General features: G+C 37.2%; 1 protein-coding gene across 2 annotated transcripts in view; it reads left to right on the top strand.

Annotated features, from left to right (window-relative positions):
• Positions 1 to 12,394, top strand: part of LOC311430374 (coiled-coil domain-containing protein 169-like) — a 42,917-nt gene that overhangs the window by 4,488 nt on the left and 26,035 nt on the right. For both annotated transcript variants that reach the window (XM_084506901.1, XM_084506902.1), the window contains exons 2-4: positions 301 to 383; positions 862 to 972; positions 1,066 to 1,106. In XM_084506901.1, coding sequence (XP_084363027.1) covers positions 305 to 383; positions 862 to 972; positions 1,066 to 1,106 — 231 coding nt within the window. In that variant the 5' untranslated portion in view covers positions 301 to 304. The remainder of the gene's footprint in view (positions 1 to 300; positions 384 to 861; positions 973 to 1,065; positions 1,107 to 12,394) is intronic.

Raw genomic sequence — 12,394 nt, 5'->3', positions numbered from 1 at the left:
CACAAAATAGGCATTCTGTTGTTTTTAATGCACTATAATGCATTAAGTGTAATTAATGTTAATGTAACTATAAAGAAAAAATACATAAAAAAGTGAGCAAGATGATGTAATTACATAGAAAAGACTGATAGATACTTCATCTAAAAATACATTTGATTTTTAATACATTTGATTTAAGGTCTTTTTTTTAATTAATTAAATTAATACAATTTGATTTTAATACATTTGATTTAAGGTCTTTTTTACCTTAATAATTAGATTAATGTAATAGCCAATTAATTGATTTCTCAAAACCCATAGGCAAATGCTTGAAAACTCAATATTTGAATTGAGAAACACAGTAAAAGAACTGGAAAAGAGACTTAGCAGTGTTGAAGATGAAGGTAAGTGAATTCAACAGAATCTTGTAATCAGTTAGGAATTGTAACAAATTAATTCTTTTGGGTAGACCCTATGGAGATGCAAGCTTTTATTTAGGAATTTTAGTTCCTCCTTTTCGAACACGGTTATTATAGCTGTGATAATTGCAAACATGAAATTAAGGAATGCTAAATACTTTGTATTAGTTTTTTTTCTTCTTGTTAGTTATTGAAGAAACAATGGATAACGTGGATAACTCGATAACATAGAGTTAGCTGGTTAATATTCTGGCCACAGTAAGCCCATTGAAACAAAACCCTTGATTTATATTTTCAAGCTGTTTTGTAATTCAAATGAATGCTTCCTCATTATGAGGATGACTAACGGGAGAGTTTCTCAGTCTCCAGAACAAAGTAGGAACAGTTTGAAAGAATGCTAACTTAAATTTGAAAACGCATAAAATAATTTGGGAAACAGAATAACCCTGTGTTTGTTTTTAAGGTAATGAATGGAAAACCAGATACGAGATGCAAGTAGAATTGAATAGACAGCTGGAAAGGCAAATTAGTATTCTAAAAGGCAAAATGGAGCTTATTCGTGGAAACCCAACAGGTAGAAATAGATATCCATAACTGTTTTTCAATAGAATTAGTGATTATATGTTGAAATCATTATTAACGGATTGCATCTTTTGCTTATTTGTAGATAAATTGTCCATTATTCGCATCTTTGATCAAATGCCTGTGGTGAGTACAATGGAATTCAATCGCTTAAGTATCAAACCCACGGTATAATTAAAGAACTTGTATAATTGATACTGTTCCATGACAAAAAATACCAGTGGCCCTGTCTAGAAACCAAAGCAATCAGGCCTGCTTACTTTTGTATGGTTTCAGATATGCATGCAGTTGCATGCATATTGCAAACCTGTCAAGGTCCCTCTGAATGGCAACACAACCCTCTGCTGTATCAAACACTACTCCTAGTTTTGTATCATATGTGATAAGAAATATCAACAGTTGCACTTACATTTTGAATAATATAGTTACAGGAAAATTCCTCATTTTACAGTAAGTACCCCATTTTTTGCCACACAAAGTGTCTGTTTTCAGTTATAAGTTTTTATTTCTTAATACGTTCATATTTCACTATCTGCATTTTAACAAAGCAGAAAACATTTTCCTTTGATCTTGAGGAGAAAATTGTAGGAAAAAAAAACAGCAAATATTTTGGCCATTAATAAAACTGAAGTAGGAAATTAAGTGAAACATATTTAGATTCAGGACTATTTTCCCTTAGTCATCTGCTGCAATATTTTACTTTGAGACCTTTTCTGCCTCTTAACCATTTTTAGAAGTAGGGGAAGTAAATATAGAAGTGGTAATAATGCCTTATTGCATAAGCAGGAGTAATGACCATTATCACAAGGCAGGGCTTTGAGGATTTTTATTTTTATTCCAACTTCTCATGCACTTAAAGATGTCATAGAAAGCCTCTCTTAGTGTCTCCATCTGATTCTTGTGCTTCAGATTCTGAAGATTAATGGGAGTTCACTGAGCCTAGAGGAGGCTGCATGCCATATTAGTGGGAATGATTGCTTGTTGTAAGCAGTATGTGAATAATTAATTGCTCTTCCTGATCTGATCCGTGGCCTTCGGGTAGTAAATATTCTTGCCAGTTTAAGTACTGTCCTAGACTCCATGGTGTTTTCTAGATGGCTGGATCTTTTTTTTTTTTTTTTAGACAACCACTTAAAAGCAATAGCAGAACAAAATCCTTCCCATCCCGCTTGCATATGTCAGGGAGTTGATTAGAAAATACAGCTGGAATTATATTTGAAGCACAGAACATTGCTCTAAAAAATTTACAGCAGAGTTTGCTTCAGACAAGGTTATTCCTGCCAGCCTGTGAAGCACTGACTGGCACACATGCTGACAGTATTAAAAGTGTTTATTTCCATTGAATTTCCAACACTGTCTTAACCAATCCAATTACACCTTGCCAAGAACCCAAAAAGTCATTACCAGTTAGATAATCTGTGAGCTTTATTGGCAGCTGTACTGCACTGATTCAGTACATTTCTAATCCCTACTAAATTCTGCCTTGCCTCTTCACCTATCAGCTATTGTTCTAAGAGGTTTGATCGCTGTTCCCATAAAAGAAATAATGACAGCAGAACTGAAAGATTCCTACTGCCAGAAGGAATCTAGGAAACAATTTGGAGAGGCCTGGACTTACACAGTTACACCTAGGGAAGTACAGAGCCCATGTGCCATGCCATATTTTTTCTCCTAGTTTTTCACCCTTCCAGTTTAGTGAATACATTCATCCGTTGACTAGCCAGAGGGAAAAAAAAACAACACGGTGTTTAGGGATTTAGTCAGATGTTTCATTTTGGCTTGTTTTGATTGTTGGAAGACAGAAAGAGAGGAAGAAAGCAGATGTATTTTGGGGGCTTTGCTGCTTTTTTTTTTTTTTCACTGAAGGTATCAGAACAGTCAATGTATTTACAGTTATTCTTGCAGAATGCAGAGCTTTTGGCAGGTAAAACATTGGTAAAAAAAAATGCACAGATCAATTTGTGGTGCCTAAGCATATAGATTTATCCAAATCCATTTTATGTTTTTGAGACTTGTTCAGGGAAGCAGAGGGGAATATTTAGCTTCTCCACAGATGAGAATAAAGAGCAGATGTGGTGAGTGGGTGTAGAAAAGCAAAAGCTTTGCAGCCAGTCATCAATCTACATTCGCTCAGAGTAAAAATGCTGAGAGTGTGTATATATAAAAATTGAGTGTGTGCATTAAATGAAAAGTACATTATAATATTCAGTTTTCAACTTGCTGTTGCATATGAAGTTCTGTGAAAAGATAGCAAAGTGATTTTTCAGCAAAATGATACAGTTTCTAGAGTATGACAACAATGGACAGTAGATTTTGAGGAACATTTTTAGAAAATAAAATAGCACTTGCAGGTCCTTTTTGAGGTATCTCAAAGGTTGTAAGGATATTTATCTCACTTGGCCAGCCATTTAAGGTCTTACTGTAGACAACAGAAGCATGTCCACAGAGTAATTCATCTCATTTAGAGATAGGTATGATAAAATATTTTCTTGATATAAAGCGATACAGGAAACTTAAAAAAAAAAGATTAGAAAAGATTAGTCATCAGGGACTCTGCTAGTGGGCAAGCTATAAAAACCTGAATGAAAGAGAAGAACACAAACATACATTCTGGAGTGAGGAAAAAGGAAGGGCAGAGGATTTTGTGTTCATAAATTGCAATGATTGTTGCAGGTGGTTTGCATTTATTTCACTTTAGAATTAGAATCTTACTGATGAATGATTCCTTGCTGTTAAAAATAACCCTAATCATATAAATATACAACTGTCCTTCTGAAGTCCTTATACTGTCTTGAGATATTATTTTTTTTATTAAAAAAATGATGGTGTCACATGACAGTAAATGCAGATTCAATACCTCAAACACTCATATTTTCATAGCCAAGATACAGAAGAGCATTTTTTTGTACTGAGGCTGGATTAAAAATAACCTAAACAGTGACAAGCACAGGGGAGTTGCAACACTGAAAACTGTTTAGTCAGTAATTTCCTTTATGTCTCAATGAATAATAGAAATGTCATACACTATCTCAGGAATAATTACAGATGGAATGCCTCCTCTCTAAAGCTTAACATGCTGTGAATTTTATTTACCCCCTTAAACACAGTGCATTCATTTGTTCACGTTTTTTCATTAAGTGAGTTTTGGTGAAATACATGTTGTTTGCTAATTTCCCGGATAAGTAGAAAAAAAAATGATTTATATCACCATTTCAGCAAGAAAGGATCCCTAGATAGCAGCTTTAGTATGCAAATACTGAAAGGCACACTACAGAATCAGTTCAGAAGAGCACACTCCTGATAGCATTGCCTTAGCAACGCTCTAGTTAAGATTAGCCAAAGAACCCGGGTTTCAGTCATAAATCACCATTTTCAGGACTGCCCAGCACCACAGTTGAGAAAATTCTCACAGTAAGGGCCAGGTACTTGCTTTGCAAAGCTGCCTCTCTGACACCATAATGACCACGTGCAGCAATCCTCACACTGCGACCTCGAGGCTTTTGCTGTCAGTTTGAAAGTGCAAGGGGAACATGTGGCAGTGTCACACTGGAGAAGGTGTTGGCAACGTAACTGGAGGGGCATCTTGTGTTTGCGAAAACATGCAACGAAGAATTTATATTTCTGTAGGTGTTGATGACTGCCTATAGGGAACATCAGCACTCCACGATGGCATAGGAAATGTTGACAATTCCTTTAGCAAGTCACTGTGAAGTGGCCCTGGTTGTTCTTGCTGGATTAAGTCACCAAGAGCTCTGTGTGAAAAACAAATCTGGTATCCTGTCTTCTCTGTCAGGCTTCTAAGTATTTTGGAGAAAGTTGTGTAGTCTGGTCTGACAGCCCTAAGCTGCCTCCTGCCTCCTCACAGACTTCCCATTCCTACTCCTTTCATCCGATTTAGGACAAGCGTTTTGGATGCCTCCAGGAGACCTTTTTGACTTGTATTTTTCCCTTTCTTTGTCATGTTGGCATTAATTGTTCCTCCTGGTGGCCTTGCACAAAGCGGCAGACTGTTTTACTCAGATCACTTTGTGGTATTCCCACAGGCAGAATGCACTTGGTATTTCAAAGAAAACAATCAGTGAGAAACCTCGCAGTCAACTGACATTATTAGCTGGCTGCTCTCCAGCTGGGTGCCAGTTCAGGAATTCCAGCGATGGCTTGGCGATTGACTGGGACCCTTGGATATCTCCCAAGGAAAATGTATAATGAAACAATCTAGGCTTTTTTTTTTCTGAAAGGCCTTGCAGGAGAGGCAGTAAGTGAAACATATCGGAGCCAATAACATCTTGTTTTGTCAATCTGAACCGCAGCAAGGGAGCAGTTTCAACTTCCTCCCCCCTAGTTCAGCAGCTGACCTCTCTGAAAAAGGCTGTGGAGACTGATGGCGTAAGGATATGGGTAGCACTGCCCCACGTCTGGTTACACTGAGGGAGCCTGAACTTGCCAACAAGTCTCCAGGCTGATCTCTTTACCCTGGCCCTTGACAGTGTGTGATGCATACAGCGCGCTGCATTCATGCAGTTCAGCTCTGTTTGGTTTTGAATATATTGAATATTTGAACATCAGAAGAGCATACTAACCACAAGGGGGCACTTGACATTTAAACAAGTACAGCGATTCTTTCTTCACCTCTACTGAAGCCTTTACAGTATCTACCGCATATATATCGACTGCATATTGTATGTAGGAATATGCTATGCTACGTAATTTCTATGTATCATTTTTCCAGTAATTGCTACAATATACGTGTAGTGACTTTATTGATATCTGCTTAAAACTAATTTCAGTTACAGTAAAACTAAAGAGGTAACAGCTGCTAATGTTGGAGGGGGGAGAGTTTATTTTCTAAATAAAACTTAATTTTATTTAAAATGTGAAGTAGAATGGATTGCAAAGGCTTCTTGTGTGATTTTTTTTCTCCTATACAACTGACAGGTGTATTGCTTCTGTTCTAACTCAGGGAGAATAATTAAAAAAAAAAAAAGCTGAATCAAATTGCTATAAGGATCAATAGTTTGCGTAAGCTCTGATGAAAGCATATTTGAGCTTCTTGATGATGTCACATATTTGTCACCTTGTCCGTTGTAGAATTATTGATTGTCACATCTGTTGCCAATGATATTAGGGCAAGGAAAAATCCAGGATGAGAATAACTTCTGTGTAGCTTTAAAATTCGGCCGCAGTAGCCTTCTGTACAACTTTGTTTTCTGGCAAGTGTTAAGCCAAATATGTAACTTCAGTTGAATGAGAAGAAAAATATGTGGAAAAAGAAAAAAAAAAGAACTGGAGAATTGGTTTTCCCTTTGTGAAAATCTGGGCTTTTGCCACTGCTGGGCTCGAGACTTAATGTATCATTGCTCTGAGAGTGCATCTTGCTAAGCCCTGCAAAATTCCTTTACAGAAAGAAAGTATTCATTTAAAATCGCAGTGTGTCTTTTAGCTTACCAGATTGCTGAGAGGGGCTTGACATAGGCAACTTAATGAAAACTAAGAGTCTTAAATTCAGGTTAAATCCCTTAGTCAGCTTATGTCTCCCTTTTAGGGATACATTGTCCAGCTATTCAAGGCTCAGTAGAAGAACCTGCAAAAAATCTGACTTAAAACAATATTTCAATACTCAGTTAAAGCAATACCAGGAATAAGTCATTTGAATTCTAAATAATCTTTTTCAGAATTTATCTTACTGGCTTATCCTGGAGTCTAGTTGGCAATTTCTTCTGGGAGAGTGCTGCATTGCTGGGGAGGGAGGGCTCCTTCTAGTTCCCTTGAGCTCTCACTGGGCCTTGCTTTGTATTGAGGCTGTTCTGTGCTCCTCCTAGAGCTCTGGTACAAGTTGGTGTTACTGTATGCTGTAAGCTCTGCTTTCTGGGAGCTTTTGCTCTTGTATTGTTTGACTCTGTTAAGCAGTAAGCTGATTGTATAACCATAAGCATAGAGAATTGAATCTGTTTCAATTATTTTTTATTTATTATTATTTATTATTTATTATTTTTTATTATTTATTATTTTTTATTTTTTTGGTGTTCGCTTCCCATAGAATTCAGGAAAGGGAAAACCAGTCCTTAATGGTTTGGCAGAGTTCATATGCTGGTGTGCAGGAGCTAAAGACTTCAGGTATATAAGCCCTCAGCTAGTTACTGAGTTACTGCCTTGACCGTAAGGGAGGAGGTAACTTACAACAAGTCTTTATTCACATGGGTCCCTAGGACCTGTCCGAAGTTGTACCACCGAAAATTTTATTATGTCTGTTTTTGAAATTACCTTCTATAATATCTGGGGACTTGGAGAGTTTTATTATTTGAGTAGGAACAGATATCTGGCTAGATTCACGTAAGAACTTGAGTATTGCTGTAACTGACCTCTACAGTGTCTGTTAGGTGCCTGGACCCAGGAACAAAAATTAGAAGGCTGTTAGCAACCTGAGAAGGGCAGATAGACTGGGATCACAACAGAGTGCAGAATAGAGATAAAAGACTGTTGGAAAGGTGGTAAGAAATGCAGAAGAACTGTGTTTGAAATCCTGTCTGTTTTCCAGAAGTATGCATGGCCTTGCATCCATTTTCACTTGTTCCTTCTCCATCCCTGTAAGTTTTGTTTTCCTGACTGGTGAGCAGCTTGGCTTCAACAATTATCTCAACATGGCAAGGGTTCTCTCAGGATGTGAGGTGCTGTCAATTAAAGCTCTCAGAGTGGCAGAGAACTAAAATGTCAGCCTTCTAATTCCTTTGTGAGTTAATTTTTAGACTTTTAGGCAGAAGATAAATCATTCCTCATGTAATATAGATAGAGCATGCTTATCACATTGTGCCCTGGTGGGACACAACCGGGACCACCAAAAAACTTTGCTTTGAGACTCTGTAAAGACTTTCAGCAGAAAACTAAGCACCTTGATTAAGTTTGTTCTTTGGGGAAGTTAGAATAGCAACAGTTCAGATGCTGACCTAAGTTTTATGACAACACCAGAAGTGAAGAATGTAAGACATTGCATAGACTGCTTTGGGATGTTAATTTCTGCTTGAAGTGTAATTTAGATGCTAGTCCTGTTTTGGTTTGTTGTTTCTCTTCCCAATCTGTAAACAGGGAGCAGTTTCACTTTCCTATTTCTCCGGGGGCACACAGATTCTGTAGAAATGATAACTGTATACTGTAGTCACATCAACAACTTATTTCTGTCTGCTTGCTCATCAAAAGCCATGGTGTAGTACACAGTTTGCTTGCAGTTGGATCTCATCCTTGCTCCAGAGCTGAATGAGTGCCCAGGCATCTGCACTGGACCAGCTGCATTGGCAGCAAAAAATAGATAGCACTTCTGAAAAGGTTAAATGAAAAAAAATCTAAAAGTAGTTTGCTTTTGAGGTGAAAGAGCTCAAAGAAGTTAGACTGATACCATCATTGAGGAGATACCCAATAGCTCTGTTGTGACTCACAGCTGCAGCACCATGCTTGCTATCTTACAGAGCACTGATGGATGGTCTTGAGAGGAAATAAGTAGTGGGATGTGGATTTACAGAGCAGAAATTTGGAGAACTGCATGAACTTCTGTGTTTATTGTGTTTCAGCTTACTGTGGGGGTACAAAATATGTTGTACAAAAGTATATTGTCATGTGGTTGTAATCTTTAATGTGTAAGCAGGTCGGTAAGACCAAAAAAGTTAGTTTTCCCAGCTTGACCGTGCTGAGGCCTTTGCTATTGGTCTTTTTTAAAAATTCTGCACAGACACTGATGTAATGAAAAAGCACATGACCCTAGTGGAATTTAGCCAAATCTTCTCTTTAATCTGCAGCTTTCTTTCTGTCCTTGAATTGGCCAACATTAACTATTCAATATAGGAGCCTTCAGTATTAGGACAAAGGTTTCATCTGCATCCAAGGTACTTCTGTGTTAATTAGGAAAAAAAAAGAAAAAAAAGAAAAACTGAATTCTTTTCAGTTCTCCAGTGTGTCTGTTGTAACCGATTAAAGTTAGTAACAGTTCAGTCATGTGTGAAACATTCTTGAAAGATACAGCTCTTCTGTATCTCTTTTTTTGAACAGTGGGAGGGATTATCCTCTCTTGGCAACACGTTTTAACGCACCGTGTCTTTTCCTATGCTCCTGCAAAATCTTGACTTTAATGAAAATCATTCCTGGGGAAATCTCAGTAACAGCCAGAAATAGTTTTGTGAAAAATAAAGTTTGGAAATGAATAAGTAATGTGATATACAGAAAATTATGAAAGAGAAGAAAAGATGGAGCAATCTGCACATACTAGAAAGGAGGAGACTGGAGATTTTGAACAGGCAGATGTGTATGGTGGCCATCTGTTAGAAACCATTGGTAAGAATGTCACTTTACTGATATAGAAAATAGAATGGTTTGATGATGTCCAGAATCAAGGATGTAAGCTATGGACCTGAGGTGAAAACGCTCTTATAAGAATGACATAATCTTTTGTGTAATGGCAAAGGACATTTTCAAGTTCACTATGAAACAAGCCAAAGAAGACTGCCAGGCTGAATGGATGCCCAGAAGACCAAGGTGCTGACCGAGAGATAGAGGGCAACAATTGTAACAATAAAATAAAGGCCAACATGTGGCTTAAGATTGGGTTTGGGAATTTTTTTTACCATTAGCAAACATTTATAAACAACTTTCTAAGAAACAGTCTATTCACAGATACCAGCCTTCTGGCATTTGCATGATGTGTAGGAAAAAATTACAAGAAAAAGGAGATAAGAATATTTGGAGAGGTTCTTAGTATTTTCCTTTACATGTTTTATACATGGGAAATGAGTATCTGGTGAATAAAGGCATTGCAATGTTTTATGTCAGTGAGAAGAATAACTGATACTGCTAAGACAATGGTCAGGTAGTCAGTACAGAAAGTAAAAGAGTTCAGCTATTCTGGCTAAAAAGATGCTGCGGTTAGAAAAAAAAAAAAAAATCCTTCTTTTACAAAGAGGGCCTAGGCAGACAAGTAGAAAAAAAGTAGAGCATGAGAAGTAATATATTGATTATGGAAAGATGATGGGATAACAAGTATTAAAGATACACATTGCAGGAAAGATCAAAACAGAAGTACATGTGGTATATTGCAGATACGAGAGACTTTTATATATCTGTAAATTCTTTCTTCATCATCTGTTTGAATTAAATCATCTGGAGGAAGGATAGGAAAACACATTTTTATCACAATAATATTTTCCAATAGTATTGAAATACATGTTGAAGCAACATGAATCACTTAAATGTTAGGACACCAGTATTTTCTTGTCTATATGTAGTTGTTTACTTAGCTAGATCTTCAGTTCCTAGTACAGGCAGTGGAAGTCTCGTTGATACAGTCAGCTTGGTATAGAGATAGGTATCTAAATTCATCTCAGTAGGTATCTTTGATGGAATAGTTGTGTAAGCAGAGACTTGCAGGCATTTCAGTACAGAATAGCCCACTGCTGCTTCAGGATACATGTCTCCTGTAACCCATGTGTCATATCTGCCACATACAGATGTCTCGGACGCCCTACGGCATCTCCAAGGACAGATGAATTGTAACTGCTCAGCTGAATGACTCTGAGCATCGCTGATTGTGCTGACTGTGACTCTTAGCAGGAGCTTAGTTCACATGCGGACTCCCAAATGTAGATATTCTCACCTCAGAGTAAATCCTGTCCATGACATCAAATATATATATGAATATAATATTTGGATGGTTATGAATTTGGATATAATATCATTGGATGACTATTTCCAGAAGCTGTTACACATGTGATGCTTGTAAATAAAGATTAAAAACCCCAAGTGCTAGTAATGATGAGGCACAGATCTCAGTGGTTGTGCTAGCACATTTTATCAGAAAATGCTGGATAAAAAGCAGAGAATTCTATTTTAGATTTGGAAAATCTAGAAGAACATTATAGAAAAGCCAGTCACAAAATTGTCAGACCTAGTCATCATAAATTTATTTGTTTTAATTTAAACATTATATATAAATGTATATATATTGCCTAAGCTTTCAATAAGGGCAGAAATGATAAAAAATGCAGGACAAAGAAAGAGCTAGCTAATGTCAGCAAGTACGTGGAAGAAATGGCAGTAACCAAATCCTAAGGAAAACTCAAGGAGCTGGTTAGGTTTAAATTGAGGGAAATGGGTAATCTCTACTTTAGGATTTTGAGAGAACTGTCTGGCTACATTACAGATCTGATAGCAAGTGGTTTTAATAAAGCTGTGGATGGTAGTACTGTGTGCATTAAAGAATAGCATTTTTTTTCTAGATGTAAGATAAAGGAGTAATTGGGGCAAAACAAAATTGAAATACAGATTTGTTAAAAGTGGTTCATGCCAGGCAAACCTGTTAGCTTTTTGTGATGAGACAATAGATTTGTTGTCAGGATAAATACAGTAATTCTGTTTACCGTGACCTCTACTAAAGATACCATGTCGCATGGGAAGTGGCTGATTAGTTTGGAGACAGTGATAATTAATCAATTTGTTGAAGGTGTAAGGAGCTGGCAAATGGAACATAATAGTGGATAGGAGGCTGCTGGGAGAGTACAAGCAGAGTTCTTCCAGGACTGGGTTTGGGACTAATCTCAGCATGTTATGCATGACCTTGATATACAACATAGAAATAAATCACAACATTTTCTCCTGATACCAGTTATGTAATATAATAGGAATCTGGATGTTGTTTAGAAAGAGAATGACATGGAAGAGTAAGCTATTAAAAATGGGTTTTAAATTTAATAGTATAGACCAAAGGACTGAGGAAGTAGTAAACAAATTCTGTTATGAATTGAGAGCTGATCACCTGGACACAGCTGCAGTGGAGAATCTATTGAGGGTATAGAGAGGTATTGTATTTGATCTCATGTTGACTGTAAGCCATCACCATGCAGCTGTGAAAAAGGAAAATGCAATCTTAACGTTTCTCTATACAGATAAAGAAGCATTATTGACATTGTTAAGGCTTCTGGAGTACTGCATGCTCCAGTATGGCTCTTCTCTCCAAGTCTAAGTGTGGGCTCCAGCTGGTGTACAAAGGGCTACTGTGATGATCTGATGAAAGGAGAGGCTGCTGCGTGAGAGACCACTTTTAAAAGCTTAGTAAAATGAACATTGAAATAAGACATTCCTGGTTTCTCTGTATAACACCAAGAAGAGCAGTTACCTTAAATATAACTTCAGTACAATAGCAAACAGTTATAAGCTTACCTTGAATAATCTGAGGCAAGAAATTTAATAAATTAGTCTATTTAAACCTCCTGATAAGAATGTACCTACTGGATGGAGTGGATCAATTTATGAAAGGGATTACAAGAACCAGTTTCCTGTGGTAGAAATGGCGGAGGTCCCACTTGGGTGTGTGTTCTGACTGCACTACAGAGAACAGGCCAGTGCGGGTAACCAAGAGTGGACTCTGCCATGGTTACTCC

This window comes from Aythya ferina (genome assembly GCF_964211825.1).
Source record: "Aythya ferina genome assembly, chromosome: 1".
NCBI lineage: Eukaryota > Metazoa > Chordata > Aves > Anseriformes > Anatidae > Aythya > Aythya ferina.
The sequence above is the reverse complement of the archived record's forward strand: the minus strand, read 5'-3'. Positions and strand labels throughout refer to the sequence as shown.